The sequence below is a fragment of the Ambystoma mexicanum genome, chromosome 7q (genome assembly GCF_040938575.1).
Source record: "Ambystoma mexicanum isolate Mex_15411 chromosome 7q, UKY_AmexF1_1, whole genome shotgun sequence".
NCBI classification, from domain to species: domain Eukaryota; kingdom Metazoa; phylum Chordata; class Amphibia; order Caudata; family Ambystomatidae; genus Ambystoma; species Ambystoma mexicanum.
This window is the reverse complement of record NC_090941.1, coordinates 561,519,814-561,546,000: the sequence shown is the minus strand read 5'-3', so window position 1 is coordinate 561,546,000 and position 26,187 is coordinate 561,519,814. Positions and strand designations below refer to the sequence as shown.

Sequence of the window (26,187 nt, the reverse complement as noted above, 5' to 3'; positions counted from 1 at the left end):
GTCTTAGAGAGAGAGAAGTATGGAGAGGAATGGTGTAGCAATAGCAATTAGATTGTATTAGAAGCTTGTAAGGTTTATAGTACACTGCATGGTAGATTTGCACCAAAAGCATTGAAGGTGCAAATTCGAATTAGCATTATAGTAGTGTTTGCATTGTGCATTGTTGTGCATAAATAAATGTATTCCATTGTATTATAATTGAAACTGACTTGTGTGTTTTCATTTGAGTATTTCTTGTGTTCTCCAGCATGGGGTCTGGCATGGATTCACATGCTCATGAATATTCCCCGTCGTCAGGCTGGGAATCCTCGGTAAAGAAAAAACCAGTATCAGTTTCGTTTCTGATCTGTCTTTCGTAGTAATAACCAATCACTGGTCTCTGCGTCATACTGACCACAGCCAATGACTGCCCTCCACCTAAGCACCGCCTCTGGCAGCCATCTTCAGATTTTTACCGCACGTTCATGTGTTGGGATCCTCGTGCTATTGCTCTCGAGCGTTAGTGCTATTTTTTCGCGCTTTTTCACAAAAACTTCGATTCTTTCGGTCAAAAGAGCCTCAAGCTCCACCGATCCTACATCCGATCAACGGGGACCCGTGTCGGATTCATCTGTGCCCCTCAAGGGTGAAGATTTCGTCGAGCTACACTTCGGAGGACTCCAGAAGCTTCTCAGGCCCGGTCTCGGAGATGGCCCAGGAGAAGGGAAGCTCGACGCCCGGAAAGCTGTTCAGGGCCTGCCCTGGATGCCAGCTGCAGAACGTCTTCAAGGAGGACGAACACTCTTTCTGCCTTTACTGCCTTCATGGGGACAAGACGCACGTGGAGAAGAGCCCGTCTGGCGAGAAGAAGAAGAAATCTGAGCGGTCTTCTAAGACCTTTGAGGGCGCCCCGGCGACGGGGGCCCAACACAAGGCCAAGCACCGCGAGTCCGCTGGCACCGGGAGCGCCGAACGGTCGGGCTCTACGGGCGCCAGGCAGGGCGCACCCTCCCCGGCACCATCAACCACGAGCCAACGCTCTGGGTCGGGTAAGAGGAAGGCCGAGCACCCGGCGAAGCGCCTGGAGAGACCCCGGTCGAGCTCTAAGGCAGAGGAGGAGCGTGGCAGTGCCCCCTCCCTCAAGGATAAGGCGGTGAGCGCACCTAAGGTGGTGAAGGCCTTGATCCATTCGACCAAGCCCTCTATCGAAACGGTCGCGGCGGCCCTGGCCCAGCCTGTGGAGGCTGCACCAGTGGTGGCGGCCTCGGGGCCCAGAATCTCCCTGCCTCCTCGGAGGGAGTCTTCTTTCGTGCCCATCGATAGGACCCCCGTGAAACCCTCCGTGGGGAAGAAGGGGGGGCAGGGCGTCGTCGTAGATTCGGCCTCAACCTCAGAAGAGGAACTGATCGAGGTCTTAAGCCACGGCCTAGGCGTGGAACAAGACCAGCCCGTCGGAATGGGCCCCGACGCAGGTGACGACGACGACATCGTCGAGGATACCGACGGGGCCCCTGCTCGCCCGTCGGATTCCCCTCTGCCAGCGCCGCAAGACAACTCAGCGGCCATTTTGTTGGCTATACAGTCCTTATGCTCCGAGATAAGGACGAGACTACCGTTACCGACGGAGGAACCTCTCCCGTCGGGGGATCCAGAACCGGGACCTTCTGGTGTTCCCCCTACCAAGAAAAGAAAAATCCATCCACCGCCTCCTTTTCAACCATCGCGCCCCGTCCAGCCCTCCTCCCCGCCCACCCGAGGGGATGATACGGGGACTGACACGGCAGCGACGGGTACGGACGACGAGGCATACGACGAGGATTTTCCGTCGTCGCCTCCCACCAGGGCTTCTCCGCCCGACGAGATTGGATCGTTCCACTCAATGATCGCCAGGGCATCCGAGCTTTTCCAACTCTGCCCTGAGGAGAAGAAAAAGGAAGGCTTCCTTTACCAACGGCGCGAGACCAAGAGGAAGACGGTCCTCGCAGTGCCTCTGTTGGACGACATTTGGGATGAGGGCCTTTCCCTCCTCAAGAACCCTTCCACGACGCCAGCGAAAAGAGACCGGTACGAGAAAAAGTACCGGGTCCCGGACTCGGCCCCCCTATGCCTCCGGGCGCAGCCTACCCCGGACTCCGTCGTCTCCGCGGCAGCCAGGAAGAAAGCGGGGGGGGGTGCGGCCTCCACGTCGACTTCCCCGCCGGACGGCGAGGGAAAGAAATTGGATGCCATGGGACGCAGAGTCATCTCGTCGGCGGCGACGACGATTAAAGCGGCCAACGCCTTGGCTATCGTGGCCCGCTACGACAGGGAACTCTGGTACAAGATAGCTCCCCTGCTGGATTTTCTGCCGGACGACAAGAGGGCGGAGGCCCTTGAGATCCTGCAGGAAGGTGAGGTGGCCTCGGACCACGCCATCACCGTGGCGACGGACATCGCCGACACTGGGTTCCGCCAGATGGGCAACGGCGTTTGCCTTCGACGTCGCGGATGGCTCAAGGCTACGGACTTTCGGCAGGACGTCCAGACCAGGGTCCTGGACATGCCCTTCGACGGGAACAACCTGTTTGGGAAGACAGTGGACGATTCCCTTCAGGCCATCAAGGCGGATACTGAGACGGCCCGGGCCCTTGGAGTACTGCAGCAACGGCGGACGCCCTTTCGGAGCGGCGGAGGCAAGGGCGCCTCCAAAGGTTCCGGCGGCGGTTTCGCTTCCTACCGTCAAGCGGCCCGCTCGTCGTCGCAAGAGGCCTACAGAGGACGAGGCAAGTCTGGCGGACCCCGCCGTCGTCGCCAAGGAGGCCAAGGCGGCAAGGCCGCGTCCAAGCAGGATTGAACCGGCCGTGGGGTCGGGCCCCCACCGAAGCACCCCGGTGGGAGGCCGGCTGGCGGGCTTCGTCAGCGTGTGGGAGTCCATCTCCACCGACCGTTGGGTGCTGGACGCCCTGGCCCGGGGCCACGCGCTCGAGTTTCAAAGAAGGTGCCCGCGCGTCCCCCCCGTGGCCAGGAAAGAACTTCACGTCCCTCAACTTCTCCTGGAGGTAAAGGCGATGCTCAGAAAGGGCGCCATCGAACTCGTCCCAAAGAGGCTTCGGGGCTCCGGAGTCTACTCGCGTTACTTCCTCGTGAAGAAGAAGACGGGAGGATGGCGCCCCATCCTGGACCTGCGACGCCTGAACAAGTTCATCAAGGCGCAGAAGTTCCGGATGGTCACCCTCCAGCACGTCCTGGGTCAGCTGGAGGAAGGAGACTTCCTATCGTCGTTGGATTTGGAGGATGCCTACTTCTCCAGCATGGGGTCTGGCATGGATTCACATGCTCATGAATATTCCCCGTCGTCAGGCTGGGAATCCTCGGTAAAGAAAAAACCAGTATCAGTTTCGTTTCTGATCTGTCTTTCGTAGTAATAACCAATCACTGGTCTCTGCGTCATACTGACCACAGCCAATGACTGCCCTCTACCTAAGCACCGCCTCTGGCAGCCATCTTCAGATTTTTACCGCACGTTCATGTGTTGGGATCCTCGTGCTATTGCTCTCGAGCGTTAGTGCTATTTTTTCGCGCTTTTTCACAAAAACTTCGATTCTTTCGGTCAAAAGAGCCTCAAGCTCCACCGATCCTACATCCGATCAACGGGGACCCGTGTCGGATTCATCTGTGCCCCTCAAGGGTGAAGATTTCGTCGAGCTACACTTCGGAGGACTCCAGAAGCTTCTCAGGCCCGGTCTCGGAGATGGCCCAGGAGAAGGGAAGCTCGACGCCCGGAAAGCTGTTCAGGGCCTGCCCTGGATGCCAGCTGCAGAACGTCTTCAAGGAGGACGAACACTCTTTCTGCCTTTACTGCCTTCATGGGGACAAGACGCACGTGGAGAAGGACTGTGCGTTTTGCTGCAACATGTCGGAACGGACCATGAAGGACCGCCATCAACGTCTCGCCAGCTGGCTGGAGGGTAAGAGCCCGTCTGGCGAGAAGAAGAAGAAATCTGAGCGGTCTTCTAAGACCTTTGAGGGCGCCCCGGCGACGGGGGCCCAACATAAGGCCAAGCACCGCGAGTCCGCTGGCACCGGGAGCGCCGAACGGTCGGGCTCTACGGGCGCCAGGCAGGGCGCACCCTCCCCGGCACCATCAACCACGAGCCAACGCTCTGGGTCGGGTAAGAGGAAGGCCGAGCACCCGGCGAAGCTCCTGGAGAGACCCCGGTCGAGCTCTAAGGCAGAGGAGGAGCGTGGCAGTGCCCCCTCCCTCAAGGATAAGGCGGTGAGCGCACCTAAGGTGGTGAAGGCCTTGATCCATTCGACCAAGCCCTCTATCGAAACGGTCGCGGCGGCCCTGGCCCAGCCTGTGGAGGCTGCACCAGTGGTGGCGGCCTCGGGGCCCAGAATCTCCCTGCCTCCTCGGAGGGAGTCTTCTTTCGTGCCCATCGATAGGACCCCCGTGAAACCCTCCGTGGGGAAGAAGGGGGGGCAGGGCGTCGTCGTAGATTCGGCCTCAACCTCAGAAGAGGAACTGATCGAGGTCTTAAGCCACGGCCTAGGCGTGGAACAAGACCAGCCCGTCGGAATGGGCCCCGACGCAGGTGACGACGACGACATCGTCGAGGATACCGACGGGGCCCCTGCTCGCCCGTCGGATTCCCCTCTGCCAGCGCCGCAAGACAACTCAGCGGCCATTTTGTTGGCTATACAGTCCTTATGCTCCGAGATAAGGACGAGACTACCGTTACCGACGGAGGAACCTCTCCCGTCGGGGGATCCAGAACCGGGACCTTCTGGTGTTCCCCCTACCAAGAAAAGAAGGATCCATCCACCGCCTCCTTTTCAACCGTCGCGCCCCGTCCAGCCCTCCTCCTCGTCCACCCGAGGGGATGATACGGGGACTGACACGGCAGCGACGGGTACGGACGACGAGGCATACGACGAGGATTTTCCGTCGTCGCCTCCCACCAGGGCTTCTCCGCCCGACGAGATTGGATCGTTCCACTCAATGATCGCCAGGGCATCCGAGCTTTTCCAACTCTGCCCTGAGGAGAAGAAAAAGGAAGGCTTCCTTTACCAACGGCGCGAGACCAAGAGGAAGACGGTCCTCGCAGTGCCTCTGTTGGACGACATTTGGGATGAGGGCCTTTCCCTCCTCAAGAACCCTTCCACGACGCCAGCGAAAAGAGACCGGTACGAGAAAAAGTACCGGGTCCCGGACTCGGCCCCCCTATGCCTCCGGGCGCAGCCTACCCCGGACTCCGTCGTCTCCGCGGCAGCCAGGAAGAAAGCGGGGGGGGGTGCGGCCTCCACGTCGACTTCCCCGCCGGACGGCGAGGGAAAGAAATTGGATGCCATGGGACGCAGAGTCATCTCGTCGGCGGCGACGACGATTAAAGCGGCCAACGCCTTGGCTATCGTGGCCCGCTACGACAGGGAACTCTGGTACAAGATAGCTCCCCTGCTGGATTTTCTGCCGGACGACAAGAGGGCGGAGGCCCTTGAGATCCTGCAGGAAGGTGAGGTGGCCTCGGACCACGCCATCACCGTGGCGACGGACATCGCCGACACTGGGTTCCGCCAGATGGGCAACGGCGTTTGCCTTCGACGTCGCGGATGGCTCAAGGCTACGGACTTTCGGCAGGACGTCCAGACCAGGGTCCTGGACATGCCCTTCGACGGGAACAACCTGTTTGGGAAGACAGTGGACGATTCCCTTCAGGCCATCAAGGCGGATACTGAGACGGCCCGGGCCCTTGGAGTACTGCAGCAACGGCGGACGCCCTTTCGGAGCGGCGGAGGCAAGGGCGCCTCCAAAGGTTCCGGCGGCGGTTTCGCTTCCTACCGTCAAGCGGCCCGCTCGTCGTCGCAAGAGGCCTACAGAGGACGAGGCAAGTCTGGCGGACCCCGCCGTCGTCGCCAAGGAGGCCAAGGCGGCAAGGCCGCGTCCAAGCAGGATTGAACCGGCCGTGGGGTCGGGCCCCCACCGAAGCACCCCGGTGGGAGGCCGGCTGGCGGGCTTCGTCAGCGTGTGGGAGTCCATCTCCACCGACCGTTGGGTGCTGGACGCCCTGGCCCGGGGCCACGCGCTCGAGTTTCAAAGAAGGTGCCCGCGCGTCCCCCCGTGGCCAGGAAAGAACTTCACGTCCCTCAACTTCTCCTGGAGGTAAAGGCGATGCTCAGAAAGGGCGCCATCGAACTCGTCCCAAAGAGGCTTCGGGGCTCCGGAGTCTACTCGCGTTACTTCCTCGTGAAGAAGAAGACGGGAGGATGGCGCCCCATCCTGGACCTGCGACGCCTGAACAAGTTCATCAAGGCGCAGAAGTTCCGGATGGTCACCCTCCAGCACGTCCTGGGTCAGCTGGAGGAAGGAGACTTCCTATCGTCGTTGGATTTGGAGGATGCCTACTTCCACATTCCCATCCTAAAGGGGCACCGAAAATTCCTCAGATTCGTGGTCCAAGGGCGTCATTACCAGTTCAAAGCCCTTCCCTTCGGACTGCGGTCGGCACCCAGGGTTTTCACCAAGTGCCTCGCACCGGTGGCGGCGCAGCTGCGCCGCGAGGGGATTCACGTCTACCCCTACCTGGACGACTGGCTCATCCGCGCCAAGACGAGGGAGCTCGCCGTGGTCCACACGGCAAGGACCGTCCAACTCCTCACGGACCTGGGATTCTCCGTGAACTACGGCAAATCCCACCTGGTGCCCGCGCAAGTCGCACTGTTTCTGGGAGCGAGGCTCGACACAGTGTCCCTTCTGGCCTCCCCGTCGGAGGAGAGGACCAGGACCATCTTGGGCAAGGTGCAACGGATGTTGGTGGCCGACGCGGCCAAGGTGAGGTCCATCAAGTCCCTCCTCGGGATGATGTCTTCCTGCATCTACCTCATTCCCATGTGCAGGCTCCGGATGCGCCCGTTGCAAGAGTTCCTGGATGCGCGCTGGATCCAGACGACGGGCAGCTTCGAGGAAAGGATCAAGCTCGACGAGAGTTTCCGACGAGCGATACGGTGGTGGGGCACCCGCGCGCATCTGACGGCGGGCATGGACTTCCAGACCCCAGCCCACCAGGTGACTGTGACCACGGATGCCTCCCTAGAAGGGTGGGGGGCGCACACCGAAAATCTGCACGCAAGGGGACTCTGGCTCCCGACGGAGAAGTCCCTGCATATCAACGTCCTGGAGCTCCGTGCAGTGTTTTGGGCCCTCAGGTCCTTCCTTCCGTCCCTCAAGGGCAAGGTGGTGAGGATCTTCACCGACAACACCACCACCATGTTTTACATCAGGAAACAGGGCGGAACCAGGTCCCCAGCGCTGTCCAAGGAGGCGCAGGACCTGTGGCATTGGGCCGTCGCCCAAGGGATTCTTCTGGTGCCGTTTCATCTGGCAGGGATAAAAAACACCATCGCCGACTCACTCAGCAGGGAGCTGCGCTCGTGCCACGAGTGGGAACTACGGCAGGATCTGGTGGATCGCCTCTTCCGACGGTGGGGCACACCCCAGATCGACCTGTTCGCGACGGCGACGAACACCAAGTGCCGGAGGTTCGCCAGCAGGTTTCCCCAGACGAGGAGCATGGGCGATGCTTTCTCGTTCCCCTGGGAGGGCCTGTTCCTCTACGCGTTCCCTCCCTTGCCTCTGCTAATCCGGCTCGTCAACCAGCTCAAGAGGTCACGGTGCAGGATGATCCTCGTCGCACCTGCGTGGCCGAGGCAGATATGGTTCCCGGACCTTCTGGACTTGTCGGCGTCCCCGCCAATCAAGCTGCCGGCGGACGCGGATCTACTCTCCAGGGAAGGAGGCGCCATCCTCCACCACGACCCGAAGTCGCTGAACTTGCAGGCCTGGCTCCTGCAGCGCTAGAGTTTGGAGGATACGACATACCGGCCGATTGCAGAGAGGTTCTTGCAAAGGCCAGGGCGTCCTCGACTCTTAAATGCTACGGACACAAATGGAAGAGGTTCTCTGTCTGGTGCCACGCACAGAAGATTAACCCTCTACGGATTACGGCTCCCCAAGTGCTGCCGTACCTGCTGACGCTGGCCAAAGCTGGTCTGGCACACGCGTCCATCAAGATTCATCTTGCTGCGATCTCCCGATACACCAGAACCACGGGCCGGACGTCCTTGTGGTCTCATCGTCTGGTGAAAGAGTTCATGAAGGGACTGTTCAGATCGTTCCCGCCGGTGAAGGCTCCGGCCCCGGCGTGGGAGCTCAACGTGGTGCTGACCAAACTCATGGGACCTCCGTTCGAGCCTCTGCACTCGGCCCCGTTGAAGTTTCTATCGTGGAAAACAGCTTTTCTCGTGGCCATCACCTCCGCACGACGAGTGGGAGAGATCCAGGCCCTTTCCTGCAAGGCCCCGTACTTGACTTTCCACGACACGAGGGTAGTGCTCAGGACGCACCCCTCCTTCATGCCCAAGGTACCGTCGGACTTTCATCTCAACGAACCCTTGGTGTTACCTGTGTTCTTCCCGTCGCCTTCGTCGCCGGCTGAGAGGACTTTGCACTCGCTGGATGTAGCTAGAGCGCTGAAGTTCTACGTGGACCGCACGAAAGGTTTTCGGAAGACGTCACAACTCTTTGTGAACTTTGGACCTGTCAATCAGGGGAAGGCTCTCTCGAAGGCTTCCATCTCCAGATGGCTCTCCGGCTGTATCATGTACTGTCACCGGTTGGCAAACCGACCGCTGCCTGGCCGTCCGAGAGCCCATTCCACCAGAGCGATCGCAGCTACCACAGCGTTCCTATCTGGTGTGCCCCTGCTGGACATATGCAGGGCTGCTACGTGGAGGTCGACGCACACCTTCACGAAATTCTACTGCGTCGACCGGGATTCCAGGGAGGAGTCCAGGGTCGGCCAAGCAGTGCTGCGCAACCTGTTCGCCTGAGGTGAGCCTGGTGAGGAGGTAAGATGCTTAATGTTGAGTTGATGTGATGCTTAATGTTGAGCCTTTGCCACCTCCCGTGGTTGTGCATGTGTGTACTGCTATGTATTCTTTATTCATGAGCATGTGAATCCATGCCAGACCCCATGCTGGAGAAGGAACAAGTTACTTACCTGTAACTGTTGTTCTCCAGCATGGGTCTGGCATGGATTCACATGCGAACCCTCCCGCCTACCCCTCTGCGGCTCTTCACTTGGTCATACTGCCACTTGACGTGCTTCCAAATCTGAAGATGGCTGCCAGAGGCGGTGCTTAGGTAGAGGGCAGTCATTGGCTGTGGTCAGTATGACGCAGAGACCAGTGATTGGTTATTACTACGAAAGACAGATCAGAAACGAAACTGATACTGGTTTTTTCTTTACCGAGGATTCCCAGCCTGACGACGGGGAATATTCATGAGCATGTGAATCCATGCCAGACCCATGCTGGAGAACAACAGTTACAGGTAAGTAACTTGTTCCTTGTCATTTCTTAGTGTTTGTCGTGCATGTTATTATGTGTATGTGTTTATTGTTATGGTTATGATAATAGTCTTATGTTAGTGTGTCCATAGCATGGTACTAACACAGTGCACAAAAGCCCTCAGATACAAGAGCAGGGGGGGGGGGGGCATAGTGGTCCCACCCCTTCAATCCCCCTCCCCCCCCCAGGAGATTGTCTAAGACTGATGCATGGTCGCCCACTCGGGTCTAGACCATGGTAGGACAAGTGGGGAATAACCGATGAGATCCGATGAGAGGGAAACCCCACCCTTCTTCACGACTGCAGCACGCTTCTCACCAGAAGCTACCGCACGGATGGCCTCCTTCCTCAAAGGCAGAACTAAGAGGGTGTTTTCCGGGAACTACAATGCACCACCCGACCCATCCCCTGCAGAGTTCAAGGATCCTGTGTATCCCTGACCCGCTACAACATTTTCACAAGACCCATCTTCGACCTTTTATATTCCATTGGCATATCCTACACAATTATGCCGATGATGGGAAAAATTCTCTTAACCCGGTTCGGTGACTATCTTGAAGACTACCGCTCATTAAATGTCTATGCCATGATACAAGCCTGGATGGCCACTCACCGCCTCTGTCTTAATGACGATAAGACAGAGCTACTTCTATTTGGGCCACCTACGGTACTCAAGAATCTGATGCCCCAATACTTTTCATTCTCCATTGATGGGTTCAAAATTCGGGCATCATCCTCTGTGAAAATTCTTGGAGTGCAGCTGGATGCCACACTTGTTAGGACAGTTTGTTCTGAAGTCCAACTAAGGGCTTAGTAAAACCATTCAACTGAGACAGTACAAGACTCCACTCTTTGTATAAAGCTGTACCACCTGAGTTCATAATAGTGTAGAAAGAGCAACCAGACTTAACTTAGGAGTGAGAATGGGCTGTAGAATCAGTGCAAATTAAATTGTAATACACATGGTTCAAAACAACACTGAAACACTATGTATTGTAAAAAATAAATGGTTTATTTAAATACAAGTAGGCCCAGATAAATCTTGGGGGAAATGAGTACTATCACATTATATATAACCACAATTCTAAAAACACAACACCATGCTTGAAGGTACACAGACCAAAGCATGTAAATTTATTTGGAACACCTAACAGTAGTTTTAGGGCAAACGATCCTTTTCATACACATTCAGTATAGCTCACACCTATTCTTGGGGAGTAAAAACCAATGGTTACTTTCAGATTACATGAATTCAAGGTTAATCGACCCTACCAGTTGTACCGTGATGCACAGTAACACATCACATAATTGGTCAACTGGACAATATACGTTTTGTGACTAGTGGAACACTTATTCTAGGTACAGTAAAGACATATAACTACTTTTGTGATGAGTTATACTAGGTGATTAAAACCTAAGGATGTAATATTTAATTACAGGTGCTTTTGAGATCAGTGAAACTTATTTTAGGATGGCACACAGCTTACTCCAGGTAAGTAAAACCCCTATACTTTTTCAAGGAGCATGTTAGGCAAGGTTTGCATGCAGTACCCTTTGGGACCACTACACACAACTGTGACTACAGGTGTAAGCAAAACCAACCTTTGGTAGAAGTCTACCACACAGTTTTTGGTAGCGAGCTGAGCAGCCAGGCTCATCTCAAGAGGGAATGTGAGCTTGTGAGGGTGTTACACAGAGGTCTACAATCACAAGTATTCAGATAGACACTTATACTCAGTTTCTTGGTAAAACACTTCTTAATTTATTACACAGTCAGTTAGAAAACATGTACATCAATAACGCACAAAAATATACTGCAGTACCTCACACCATCAGGTTCTGAGGCATTTAAACTACTTTGAAGGAGGAGCAAAAGGCATAAGTTAATAAAACTAATAGTAGAGTTACTCTTAAACAGTGCAAATAGTTGGAGTTCACCAGAGGAGTTGATTCAATGCAATAGGTAGGCCAAAGTCAATGGGCTAGAGTCTTGTATAGGTAAAAACGGTTCTGGTAGTTAAACGGGAAAGTCTTTGCCACGGTTCTCAAAGTAGTTCATCGAAGAAAGATTGATGTCTGGTCACAAGCTGACTAGACCTGCAACATGCCAAAGTTTCGCGCACTTTCGCAGTGAGAGTTCTCTTGGACGGGTTTTCACAGTACCTTAGGTTGAAGAAAAAGATGCAGCTGAAGACTTCTGTTCCTGGCAGTTCCTGCAGATCTCGCTGTTACTGGGCCTCAGTCGTGGGGCCAAGAGGGAGGACGTCGGGAGCCTCGAGCACTGCACTGGGACTGGTCACAAAGCTGGCAAACTGGCAAATCTTCAATTCCGGTAGCTGTCGTCAAGTACACAAACTGGTGTCTTTCTCCCTGATTATTCGGTTTCCTGCAGCACTCTGAGGAAAATACAACTAGCTCCGAGAATGGTATCCAGGTGGCTTATGAGTTGATTGGTCCCACCAACTCAAAGGCAGAAGTCGTCCTTGAAGGGCTTCTCTGGCAAACCAACGGTCCAGTAGATACAGCCGCCGTCCTCTCCCAGCTCGTCTTCGGTTCTTTCGTTCCAGTGGTCGAATCTGCCTTCCAAGCCAAGAGGCTCGTCTTTTAAACAGTTTTCTCCCATTCATTCCAGCCTAGCTGCCACCCCCAGCAGGGTGGCTGTCCTTGCCGGACAGTCAGCCAGCCAATCACGCCAGAGTGCATTCAGGTCTCCTAGGAGACTAAGCACAGGGAGTTCTGGGCACCTCCCTCCCTTCCTGCCCACCCCACACATTCGGGCGCCAGAGGCAGTCTTCAGTCCTCAAGCCCGCCAAAGGCGTAGGAACAAAGGGACGAAACCTCTTGAACACATAGCCTGATAGCAGTTTTTGTGGCAAACCAATCAGGCTGGCCCTCAAAACTTCCAAACACACTTAACTGCCAGTGTGTTTGGAAGTTTTGAGGGCCTGTCTGAAGTGGAAAATCCAAAAGGTCAATCTGTGAATGTTTAATTGCACTGTGTGTTTTGTTTTTGTTTTGTCCAACCCATGCTGGGTGCGCATAAAGCAACACCTATTTCTACATTGTTCTACACTGTTTCAGTGCCATTTGGCATCCATAGCACTACATTTTTGATAGTACCATGCTCTTACCTGGCGTAACTCCTCTTCTATATTGAAACTGCACAAAGCGAACTGCCACCAAAGGAGATGTTCTATTTCTACGATACTTTTACAGTGTCACTGTTGTGGAGGAGTGACACCGGAATAAACATACTAAACTATGGTTTCCGAAATTGACAGTTGCCAGGTTGGTTTCCAGCCAGTCCTAGCAACCGGCGCAAAGGATCCGACAGTGGTGCTTTCTGACATGAGAATAGGTGTTAATTACCGAAAGTGTAGTTCAACCTTAAAAAACGTTTTCGGTAATACACCTTGATCAGAATCGGGACCTCGTGGGCTGGCAGTGACCATGACCATTTTTTAACACATCTGCACCCTTTCACAAAAAGGCAAGACAAGTTTATCTGTGGAACTTCCAGTACAGGATCGCTGTCTTGGGCTATTTCTGAAGAGTTTGTTCCCAAATTGTAAATACACATTGTCACACAGTAAACCTCCCTCCAACTTGTGGCCCAAAGAATGCTAACTGGGCAAAGTCCCTTGCCCAAGGAAATGCTGCGTGATTTGGGGCACCCATGGCTGTGATTTGTACGGCCTCATAAGGGAGAAAAAACAGTTTTGATTCACCGGTATGGCCTTCCATTAGGACACACTGGGGTGTGTGTGGGGGGGGGGGGGGCGGGGACTAGGACCAAGTTAAACAACTTGCTATGTCAGTCAATAATTGTGGAAAGGCAAACTTACTTTTTAAGTTGATATATTTTTTGGAAAAACTAAAGTGACTTTTTACTAGAATTATTTCCTACATATAGGTAATTTCTGTTTTCTGTTAAACAGATCAAGTTCACAGCATTCCTATTGCCCAAATGGGCAATTACCAAGAATACCTTAAACAAATTCCTTCACCGCTCCGGGAACTTGACTCTGATCAGCCACGACGATTACACACGTTTGGTAATCCCTTTAAATTGGACAAAAAGGTAAGGTTTTACATATTTTATTAATTGTAATAAGATGGAGCAATGTATTTTCCTCTTAGCGTCTGTTTAAACAATGCTTTGAAATTATAGTGTTTAATTTATATGCTTTGGTTTTTATAGACCGCGAAAACCTTTCTTTGTCTCTTGACATTACCAACAAAAATGCCTAGCTGCCTCTACAACCCTATTGTCGCTGACCCGTCCAGCATCCTTTTTTAAACTAAATTGATGGTCCCAGCTGTTAAGGGATAGTATATCTACAAAATATCTAGTTTCTTATTCATAACCCTGATGTGATGCAAAAAATATTCATGCACTCTGCTTTCTTTCTCAAGACACCACACATGCTCCTTCTTGTCTTTTATGTTTTTGTGGCCGTTGTGGATTGTTAATGTATTTTCTGGTGTTTCAATGTAAGAGCAACTTTTTAAAATTAAGTTTCGAATTTGTGACACACTGGCCCCTTTTGTTTGCTGTCAACCAAAATGAATCCTGAATATAAGGTGTCTTTGTCACTTGTGCGTCAAGAATATGTATGTTGCAGAATTGTATTTCTGTGTTATGCTATATCTTTAGGACTGATTAGGTTGTTGAGAAGGTATGCTGTTTTAATGTACCACCATTACGAAACCTTTCCCAGTAGTAGTAATAATTGATTCTACTCGGAATAAAGAATGCATCTTAAGTGTACGCGTTTTTTACAGGGGATGATGATTGATGAAGCAGATGAGTTTGTGTCGGGCCCTCAAAATAAACACAAACGACCGGGCGAGCCAAGCATGCAAGGAGTTCCCAAAAGGCGCCGATGTATGTCACCTCTATTGAGAGGTTGGCCCCAGACTCCTCCAGTATTAAACAACCACATAGGAGGAAAAGGGCCTCCTACGCCTGTTACACAAGCACAACCAGATGTTATAAAACCTATTCCTATTCATAAAGGTAAGTTTCATAGCGTTTAAATCCCTTTGATGGTCTCAACCTATGTTCTTAGGTTGGACCAATTAAATAGCAAGATGTGTCTTATTACCAAGTGCGGCGAACTGCCGCTGTATATTGCGGGAAGTAAAATCCCTGTATCCCACCTGGGTTGCCAATATTCATTTCTTCATCGTCTCCAGTCGGGTGCACGACACCCTTTCAAAATCAATTGAAACCTTTTTTATTTTTTACTTGAAGCATGCCTTAACTTTTTTCTTTTTAAGATATTCAGGGACTGAATTTGATGCAAAACATATCAAGAATTGTCACTTTTAAACAGTTAAGTATCTCTGGCTGCTAACTCAGCCCCATTCATTTTCCCATCTTGTTTTTTGGGCGCAGCTTAATTCAGACTCATTCACTACCTTTTAGCTGATAAAAATGTGGGGTTTTATTTTTGAGTGGCTGCTTTTTTAATTCCTTTAATTCACAAGCACAGAGTGCCTGCATTTTGTCAAGCGTGCTTCCTGTGGTGATCAAGCAACATAAAGCAATGTAAGGGAAAAAGGAGCATGTATACTTTTGCATGATCGGTCTTCTTGTGAGGTATGCCTTTAAAAAAATGCCTGATTTTCCAAAATGCTGCTGTAAAGACTGAAGGGACAATAAGGGATGTCTTGTCCTGTCCTCTTTTGGGACGTTCAGGGATTCTGAGGTGAATACTGCAGGGCGATCAGCCATTAAAAGGCCCAGGAGCCATTTTTCTTATCCTTTCATACACTGGACCTTGCTAAGGCCATTTGTAACACTTCAGGTTGGTTGGTAAAATAGGTTTGGTAATCCACAACAATGACAGTGGTAAGTGTTAGAAGGGTTCCTCTCTGCTCCTGCATTCAGGATTATGGGCACGGGGACCTTAACACAACTAGGCAACAGAGCTTCTCTCAAATCTGCAGAAATATATTGATCCCCTCTGCAGGTACTAATTCCAATGTAGGTTGTAATTCGCTCTTCTGGTCACTTTTCTCTTCTTGTTTCCCTCTTCCTTTCCATCTCACTACCCTCCCCTCATCTTCAATCATTCAGCGATGCAATCTGTTTTTATTTTTTCCCTCTATTTTTTTCTTTACTTACACACCCTCATTCCCCTTCCAACATCTTTTCTGTTCATTTGGCTCTTGTTTCCACCCTTCACTTTTTTTTCTTTTCCTCCTCGTCCATTCATGGCCTAATAAAAGCCACCATAACCCTTTTCATCCCCATCTCTTCGTACTCTCCATTCTTCAAAATAAAATGGAAGAAATCTCAGGCATCCCGATCTGGCCATGCTTTTTTCTCCTGACTCCTCTTTCGACTGCTTCAAACAAAAATTGTTTTACTCCTCGTACCCATTTTTAAGTAAGATTGTCAAATTTGTGGTTGTTGTGGAGAATTCTCATTTCTGTGCTAATTCCATTCAACCTTAGAGACCCTCCTCCCCGCTCCCCCCCTCTCCCCCCCCCCCCAGCTCCTTTGCTGGAGTTAGGACTTTTTAAGTTCAACACTGGAGTGAGACCTTTTTCTCTGATCTGCTTTGGATTAGGTCTTTCCTCTGTTTGTGGAGTCTGACAAACTCCATAGGCATCTACTTTTTTCAGTGTCACAGAGAAATCCTTTTGATTTCTCATAAGGTTTAAATCCATTTTCTTGTGTGAACTACTTTTCCCAAGAATAGTAAAGTGAAATTGACTTTACTTACCTTTTCTCTTTTGTAGATCAAGCCCACCCCATCTTATGTGGACTGCTGGAGGCGTTACCCAGTAGTCCCTTATCCTACATTCTTATGTAAAACAATTCTGATGCTTGTTAATCTGCTTAGAATCACATGCTGTGCATATGGTCCGACATCCAGTGGTGACCGTGGAGTATTGCATCTTGTCTTTCAGGGACCGAAAGGGGACGTCGGCATAGGCGTGTTTGTAACACTATCCCCATCGTGACATGTAGTGTACCCAAAATCCCTCACGCGCGGAGGTCCCTCAGATTGTTTTTTTGTCCCAGATAACTGGTCGCCCTATAGCGGAGAGACATTTTTTATCTTATACCGACTTGTCGGTTATTCCCTGTTAAGTCTCTTCGGTCACAAGAAAATCCTCGACGAAGACTTCAGGTGATTTGTCTACGGTGGTGGATTACGGCACCTCCGATACGGCGGCCGCAGCTTCCACGTGGTCGGGCCCTCTGGCCGACCTTTACAGTAGGGAGAGTGGGGTCAGGGTGGCCATATTTTTGGGATGTCTTTCCTCTTTACCCTTTAGGTCTGGTCATCTTCCACTTTTGCTATGGAAAGGACTCCTTTTTAGGTTCTGCCCTAAGTGTAGGGTCAGATGTCCTTGGAAGGACGAACACAGGACGTGCAACGCCTGTCTGCCCTTAGATCACAACGAGAAGCGGTGTGCGGCTTGTAAACTCCTTCAGCCTCAGAGCCTTAAGGAGCGCTGTGTAAAGCAGTGGGCCGCGTATGGTATGTCGCGGGTGGAATCACCTTCCCCCACCGCCACACCCGCCGAAAGTGATAGGGGCACCTCCGATGACCAAACATCCGTTGCGGATGTGATAGACCTCGAGACGGACACTTCTAGGTCTGCCACGCCCATCCCCGACCCTTTAAGGCCTGACTCTAGTCTCGCTTCAGGGACATCACCCGGCGACAGGGGCGAACAAGCGCATTTCACTAAGCACACAACCCCTACACCTAATTCGAAGGGTACGTCGAAGAAGGTGAAAGTGCCAGCAGGGCCGCCGAAAATTTCAGCGGATTCCTCTGATCGTACAGATCCAAAACCTTCCCCCGCATCCGCAGGAGCGTCTTGCGACTGGGCATTGAAAACAAATGAGGGTGCTACCCCTAAATCAGGTTTACATGTCGAAGCACGGAAATCAGACGCTACGGCGGTCCCGAAGGCCGCGGTAGGCTCAAAAATCACAACTAGGCCTCAACTGGACAAACCGACCGCTAGGCCCTCTAACGCCACAGAAAGCAACAAACCTACCGATAGACCATCGGAACCACTATCGCACTCCGATTCGGCAATAATCGAAGACGGCATCGAGAGAATTACTTCAGCGGTTGGGCTTATTTCTGTTCCACCGAAAAACATGGGGCAGGCTGCGGACAAATCTTTGGATATGCCATGGTGCCCTGATTCTCGCAGTACCTATGAGGACAGTCAAGAGCCTCTTTCCAACACCATGAGAGCCAATTTTTGGCGCCGTAGGTTGGAAGACGACATTTTTCCACCCATAGGCCCTTCTGGGTCCTCTAAATGGACAAGGGAGAAATTTGAAGGGTGTGTGGACCGTCTTGAAAGAATTATCAGTTTTTCTGAACATCCTTCTCCGAAAAGGTCTCGTGGAGAGCCTAATATTCAATCCAAGAAGATCAGCCTTCTGTCCCCGTCCAGCATGAAGACATCGTCCAGATGGACACTTTTATAGGAACATTTTTGATGAAGATGAAGAACCTTCCTTCCTACATAATTACGAAGAGGAACAAGCAGATGCCACAGACAATTGGGAATAAACCCAGCAAGGGGGAACGGACCCATGGACGCTTCCCCATCAAGATCAGGACACTGATATATTGTGCCTAGATTGCCCTCCGTCCACCCCGGCTCGCCGGGCCTCGCCTGTAGACGACCAGATGGCCTTCAATTCCATATTAAAGAATGCAGCTGAGCATTTTCAAATCTCTACTCAAGAGGCAGTGCCTGAACAGGAATTTGTAGAGGATATTAACGAGAAACCTCCCTCGAGCCAGGCCATTCCCCTCCTTAATTCCATCAAGAGAAGATTGGGTCCCTCCCTGGTATCACCAGCTCAAACCCGGGCAGTGAACCCAAGAGTTGAAAAGTTATTTCGGCCAGCTCCTTCGGACCCACAATACATTAAAGGACACGCCACCCCCGATTCTCTGGTAGTGACTACTACCCGGAAAAGGGCAGGAGTACCCCTTGCCACGGCGGAGGCACCTCCGGATAGGGAATCCAAGAGGCTGTATGCCTTAGGCAAGCGAGTCACCTCAGTCGCCGCATATACCACGTGTATAGCAAAGAATACTACGCTGCTGGCGAGTTATGCTGACGCTCAGTGGAACCTACTTCAGGAAGGCCTCCAGGAGGTCCCAGAACCTGTCAAGTCCAAGCTTCTCTCTATTGTGGCCAAAGGAAGGCAGGTGAACCAGAATGTGATAAAGAACACTCTGGACACAGCTGAAACAGCAGGCAGGTCACTGGCCCAAGGGACCCTACTCAAAAGGCACGCTTGGCTGCGCACCTCCAGGGTTTAAACCCGAAACACAGGCCTCGCTCATCAATAAACCGATTGAAGAAGCTAACCTCTTCGGAAAGGTGGTCAATGAGGCCTTAGAAACTGCCAAAAAAGAGCAAGTCTCTGAAACAAATCGAGGGCAGTCCCGTGCAAGTCAGAACTATGGCACGGGGAACTTCAATACCGGACAAACATCAGGAGGCCCTGCATACTACCCTCCACAGGGTCAGCGACGCGGCAAAGCCAGAGTTAGAGGCCCCAATCCTAGAGGAGCCGCAGCCTCGGGTCAGAAATGACCATCAGATCCAGCTCCCCTCCCATGTCAGCCCAGTCGGGGGGCGCTTAACATCTTTCTTCACGGCAGGGGATGGGATAACTTCAGACCAGTGGGTCATAAAGACAGTCGCCCACGGGTATTGCATGGAATTAGACAGACCTCCACAATTCAGACCACCACGCTCACATCGCCTTTCACCGGACCATCTGGAGATCCTGAATCAAGAGGTGGAAGCGCTGCTGGGAAAGGACGCCATAGAAGCCGTCCCTATTCTTCAGTTAAACGAGGGTATTTATTCAGTGTACTTCCTTGTACCCAAAAAGGACCTCACCATGCGTCCTGTTCTAGACCTGCGCCCAGCAAACAAGTTCATTAAACCTCAGAAGTTTTGCATGGTAACGCTACAGGAGGTGATCCCACTGTTGAAACAGGGGGACTACATGGCAACATTGGACATGAAAGATGCATACTTTCATATTTCAATGTTGGCAGCGCACAGAAAATATCTAAGGTTCATGATAGAGGACAGACATTATCAACTCAAGGTACTCCCCTTCAGCATCGCCCCAACGCCAAGGGTGTTTACGAAGGTCCTGGCAGTAGCTGCAGCACACCTGTGCAGACTATCCGTCCTGGTTTACCCTTACCTCGACGACTGGCTCATAACAGGAGACCCAAAAAACGATAGACCTTCTCTTCAGTCTGGGATTCTCTATCAACAAGAAGAAATCCAGTCTAGTCCCCAGTCAAACAAAACAATTTCTGGGAGCTCTAATCCAGACGAAAGACGGCGTCGTCTTCCCCTCCAACGAGAGGGTTCAGAACATGCTTTTCCAGATCCCTCAATATGTAGCCAGTCGAGAGGTGACGGTGCACAAAGCCATGTGCTTGCTAGGAATGATGGCGTTGTGCATATACTAGGTTCCTCACGCCCTGCTGAGCATGCGTCCCATGCAAGAGTGGCTCAACAGCCAGTGGTGTCAGGCCAGTGGACAATGGGAAGATCTTGTAGTTGTCTCGCCAGCCCTCGTTCTCTCTCTGCAGTGGTGGTCAAGAGAAAACCTCTTGAAGGGGAAGACCTACACCACCCCTGCAGTGGAAGCCACTCTCACGACAAACACATCCCTCAGCACATAGTGTGGTCCCCTCAAGTAGCATCCAACAAATTTACTGGAGCTATTAGAGGCGTTCAAGGCATTAAAGGCCTTTCAGATGCAACTAAAAGGGAAGACAGTGCTGATTCTAAAAGGCAGCACTAAAGCCATGTATTACCTGAACAAACGGGGGCACTCACTCTCCAGGGCTAATCTATCTGTCCCAAGACATTTGGATATGGACTCTAAGACACAAGATGTTTCTGTTGTCCCAACATGTTCCAGGGGGACTCAATCTTCTGGCAGACGTGCTCGGCAGAGATTTCCCTCTGCCTGAAGAATACGAATGGCGTCTGCACGAAGACATTGTGTCCAACGTCTTCGCAGAATGGGGAAACCCAGAGATCAACCTGTTCAACTCAGGAGAACGCCTAATGCCAAGACTACGCCTCCAGGTACCCCCAGAACCGCTCCAAAGGGAACGGTCTCTGGATAACATGGTCAGGGAATTTGTCTACGGTCCCCCCCCCCCTCTCCACCCCCAACAAGATGCACCATGAACCAGTTACCATGATACTGCTGGCCCCCATGTGGGCCACTAACACTGGTTCGTTCATCTGATGGAAATGTCCCTTTCTCCACCAGTAAAACTACCCTGCCCGTACAACATGTAATCTCCGGACAGGGGGGAGACCCTACACCCATGCCCACAAACTCTGAACTTAGCAGCCTGGCTCCTGAGGTCATAGAGTTTGGACACCTACAGCTCCCTCAGAGGTGCATGGACATATTCGGGGAAGCTAGAAAACCTAACAAACCTTATTGCTATGCCAGCAAATGGAAACGTTTTGTCATCTGGTGTAATTCCAAGGGCGTTGATCCCATTGATTGCTCACCCACACATTGTGCTATACCTTACCCATTTGTTAGACACTGGGTTGGTCTTTAATTCCCTTAAAGTCTCATCTGGCTGAGCTCTCCGCCTACACCACATCACAACAAAAGGTGTTGTGGTGGAAGATACCGGTGATCAAGGCCTTTATCGAAGGGGTTAAGAGGATCTATCCTCCCATTTCTCATCCAGCTCCTGGGTGGGACCTAAATGTGGTTTTGACAAGGCTCGTGGGAGCTCCCTTTTAGCCGATGCATAAAGCAAGTCTAAAAGACCCTTCTATTAGAAGGGTTAGCGAACTACAGGCTCTTACTTCTTTCTGTTGTATACCCCTTTGTTACAGTCCACAGGGATAAGGTAGTTCTGCGCACTCACCCCACAATTGCGCCTAAATTCATCTGGAAGTTCCATGTGAACCAATTGATTGAATTACCTACTTTTTTCCAGAATCCCACTAGCAGGGCCAAAAGAAGCCTAGACACACTAGATGTGCGCAGGGCAGTAATGGTCTATCTGGAAAGAACTAAACCACTGAGGAAAACAAACCAATTTTCCGTTTCAGTGGCAGCTGGTAGGGAAGGGGATCCTGTCTCTGAATAAGCTATCGCAAGATGGATTGTCAAATGCATCACACTATGTTACACTCTTGCTAAGAGAGAACTGCCCTTCAAACCTAGAGCACATTCGACTCAAGGCACTGGGCATCCATAGCATTCATTGCAAATGTTCCCCTTGAGTCCATTTGCAAAGTGGCAACCTGGAGTTCTGTACACACCTTTACAAAACACTATTGCCTAGACACTCATTCTAGGTCTGATTCTCAGGTGTCTCAAGCAGTACTAAGAAATCTTTTCTCTACTGTTCCTTCTCACAACCCACTCCAACTCCAGGTACTGCTTGCTAGTCTATGCACAGCATGTGATTCTAAGCAGATTAACAAGTAGCCGAAGACATGCATTACTTACCGTAATAGCATTTCCGATGATTGCATCTGCTTTGACTCACATGCGCCCTCCCTATCTCCCCGCTCGGGGTGGAAGGAAGATAGACATCTAACTACCCTCATGGCACAAAAAATACAATGTCTCTTATGTAAGAGCTCCGCTATAGGGAGACCAGTTATCTGGGACAAAAAAACAATCTGAGGGACCTCAGCGCGTGAGGGATTTTGGGTACACTACACGTCACAATAGGGATAGTGTTACAGACACACCTATGCCGACGTCCCCTTTCGGTCTCCGAAAGACAAGATGCAATACTCTGCGGTTACCACTGGATGTCGGACCATATGCACAGCATGTGAATCTAAGCAGATACAATCATCAGAAATGCTATTACGGTAAGTAATGCATGTCTTATGTTACCCTTACTATTTTAAATGACTAGTGGCAGTGGTTTAATTTTCTTACCATTGTGTTTTACTACCGCAGGCTGAATCCTCAGCTGCAGTACAGTACTCATGGGAGACAATTTCTGTCAAAATTGCCGCAGTCTTTGTTTGCGATTTTCTGTTTGTGAGGTCTTGCTTGGGTTTTACTGTGCGTTGAGACAGGTTTTATCCCTTTGTTAGTTTTCAGCCCTGAAGCCCGCCTCTGGCTGTAGTGTATCTGGAGAGGCAGGATGTGAGGGAGGTTCCCAAAACTACCCTGTCTTTTGTCTCTAGGAGGGCATGAATGCAACCAGTCCTGATTGGCTGGCTGTCCGTCTTTCTAGGACAGCCACCATGCTGTTTGATTGACAGGCTAGGCTGTGCATGAATGGGTGAAATCCGATTAAAAGGCAAGGGTTTTGGGGACTAGAGGCAGAGTCGACCACTGGGAGAAACACCCAACAAAGAAACCGTGAACAAAGCTTGCTGCATCCTCCTGGACCTTTGAATTGCCTGGTGAAGCCCTGCTGCTGTGCTGAAACTACCTTTTCAATTCGACAGGGAAGCTCCGGAAGGGACGACTTATTCCATGATGGCTGTAGTACTTCACTTCTGCAAGAACCGAGTGCCAGGGGTCGAGAAATCCGTAGCAGAGTGCAAAGTCTGAAATCCGGGCAGACGCTCCAGGAGTCTCCCAAGGACCTTCCAGAAGCAGGACTAGAATAGAGTCCCCTCACCATAGGGCAGGACCCAAAGTGAAGGAAGCCCAACCGGTATCCGAGGTACTTCAAACCAGAGGTACTCTGTAGACGTGAGCTACTTACCTTTTTACTAATCTTTTTAGCTGTGTTCTTCTCAGTTGGGAATTACATTAGCTTACTTTGGAGTTGATTCCAACTCTGCTTTTGACAAGCTTCATACCTTGTGACCCTACAAGTGATTTCTTCAAACGTTCTAACTTTGTGCAAGGCTGTTTATCTACAAGTGCCTCAGCTCCATAGACTGTGCTCCAATTGATTGTGGCTGTCCTGGCTCCCTGCAGACTCTTGTAGTCCGTTGACTTTGATATTTCTGGCTCTCGTAGATGCTTACTTGTCTTAGAATGTTATTGATGGGAAAGGCTTTTCTAAATATCATTGGAAAATTCAAGTGTCCTCACCTAAACTGAGAAACCTGTTTAACCTTTTTCCTTCCTTAAACCTTTCCTTTATGCAACCTCAGAATCTCAAAGTGTATTCAGTGTGATTATTTAATGCTGTTACTGTCCTTGTGAATGAAGTCACCTCAGGGTGTAGGAAGTGCGTAAAAAGCATATCTAAAGAGTATCCACTAAACTTGTGTTGATCCTGAAAAGTATTTTAAAGTGTGTTTACCTTGCATAAATTGCCTTTCAAACAAATGCTTATTTAGAAATTGAAGTTAAATAAATAACTATAACAGAAACATTGAGCTTAAGTGTTACTTGATTACTTGTTTTTACGAATTTCATTGCTACAGCTCACATTTACCCCTCTTGAGATGGGCCTGGTTGCTCCGTCACACTTAGAAGAAAGTCCAATCTATGGACTCTCCCATCTCCTGTACAATTTGTGTACATTTTTGGCTGTTTCACAGCATCAAAGATCAATCAGACAAATTATGGTTTCAGACAAATGATATACAAGGAGTAATAAAAAGAGTGAAGAGGGATGGGATAGTCCATAGATTGGACTTTCTTCTTTTTTTCAATTTGTGATCTTGTATCAGTGTCACCTTTCCTCCCCCACACCTAAAATCTCATTTATATGTGTTAACTTACTTACAACAGATTGGCGCCCTTAAGCCTCCGGGTCAGTGGTGCACGATACAAATTAATAAAGTAAATAGGTGTGCGCTAACGACCCTTCCTATTTCTATTGTTTTCTCTGCACAATCACACTAACAACTTGTTTAGTACAGAATTAAACCAAAAGGTGGGCTTCCTAATACCAATCAGCTAAGTGTTGTGTAGTCTCACACAGTGTGGCTGCACCAATTCTTACCTAGCAGGGATGCATCTTCCTGACCTGTGTCAACCCCAGAACATTTTGCGTGGACTTGGTGATTATTTTCCCTTGCCCCAAGGTGAAGGGGAATCTTTTTTTCCCCCTTACCTAATCTGCTAATCTCTCTATAATGTACTTGGGTGACCTAATGTTCCCAGGGCATCTTCATCCCCCCTGTACATTTTATATTGTGAGCCAGCACACCCCACCATGTTATGTTATTTTGCGTTTGTATAGCGCCTTGTATACCATTGGTATGATCTCAAGGTGTTGGTAGTTGAACGCCCTCGGGAAACGCAGTTCAAGTCAGTTGAGAGAGAGAGTCGTAAAGTGCATGGGCGAACCAGGTATGTGTGCAGCCGGTGTGGTTGTTGCATGATAGCTGCTTCTTAGCGGTAGGTGTGGTGCTGAGGAGATCAGTTGAATGTGTTCAGTCTGGAGGGTTGGCAACCAGACTGAGTTATGGCTGCCTTGAGCCTGCGGAGACGCCTAGGTTAGCCGGTTTATGCTAGCTAGCTAGCTGTGTTTTATTAAGATGATGGGTGGTTTGATGGGTCATGTTAGTATGATAACCGCTTTACCGAATGTTTCATAGTACTGCTCTGTTCTAGTTGAATGGTGGTGTATAGGGGAGAGTAAGTGTAGTAGTGTGATATTGTGGTAATCAGTGAAGTGTATGCAATCAGGCACAATCTACCTACTAAAATTAACTTTAACACAGTGACACTATTAGGGCACATTAAATGCTGTTGGAAATACTATCTTCACCTCTAATACAGTGACTTTAATAGGGGATGCTTCTAGGTTGAACTTTGACACAGTGACGGTATTGAGGCACACTCAATGATGTTTGGAATAGGGGTGTACCGAACTTCGGCTTCAAGTAAGTATTCGGCTGAATTCCGGCTGAAAAAAAGCTATTCGGCTGTGACCGAATAGTTTCTAGCTATTCGGCTCTTGCCGAATACTTTTACATCATCATTTGAAGACAATGCAACATGAACTCAGAAAGGCAAATATAGACTTCAGTTTGCAAAACTGAATAGAATTAGACCAGACAAATTGCCATCACACAGCTGAAAAATATCTTATATCGTAATCTGCTCTTTAGGGCATGTTTTGTTACAGATTCGTAGACAAAAAAGGTGCTCATCTTTTATACTTAGCCTGCAACAACACAGGAATATCTTCTTTTGGCTAATGTTTATATGCAATGTGCACTTTTTCCAGTTGGAAAAAACAAACTGAAAGAAATGTGCATAGATACTTTCAGTTCCTGTCATGTCACTTCCCATTGCGTACGTCATAATCCCCCCATTTCTTTTTTTAAGGACTTGAGTCCTGAGTTTAACATTATCAGATATTTTATCAAGAAATTATAAGTTGCATATGTTTGTGTATTCACGAGAAAGAGTGGCTAGGATAAGTGAAAAGTGAGCAGCATTTGTTTGGGTGACGTGAATAGTTGAGATGTAGTTCACGCATTTCAGATTTCCTCTTGCCTTGTGTCCTGCATGAGCCGACATGAACCATTTTATACATTTCTATGTGAGCTGCAAAGAAGTTTCGAAACTCGCCCACATCGACTTTGCAACTGGATAGAGAATGCAATGCATCTGATTCACAAAGGCAGTCCTTTTGCATTTGTGAAGCCTCCTACTTTAACTGGCACTGAATATGCAACAATCTTCTGTACATTTGGTCCCTTCATTTTGGTTAAATCTGCTTTATTTCTGGCTTTTATACTTTAAATAAAGATGCTACATTCATAACAATGAAGAGAAATAAAAGTATATAATGCATTTAAAATGGCGCTTTATTTGTTTTTTTAATAAGTGTTTTTTGAAGTTTGGAATATGAT

At 50.1% G+C, this 26,187-nt stretch overlaps 1 protein-coding gene across 2 annotated transcripts in view; it reads left to right on the top strand.

Annotated features, from left to right (window-relative positions):
- INTS6 (integrator complex subunit 6) overlaps positions 1-26,187 on the top strand; it is a 1,045,054-nt gene that overhangs the window by 776,138 nt on the left and 242,729 nt on the right. For both annotated transcript variants that reach the window (XM_069640441.1, XM_069640442.1), the window contains exons 14-15: positions 13,302-13,444; positions 14,149-14,383. In XM_069640441.1, the coding sequence (XP_069496542.1) occupies positions 13,302-13,444; positions 14,149-14,383 (378 nt within the window). The remainder of the gene's footprint in view (positions 1-13,301; positions 13,445-14,148; positions 14,384-26,187) is intronic.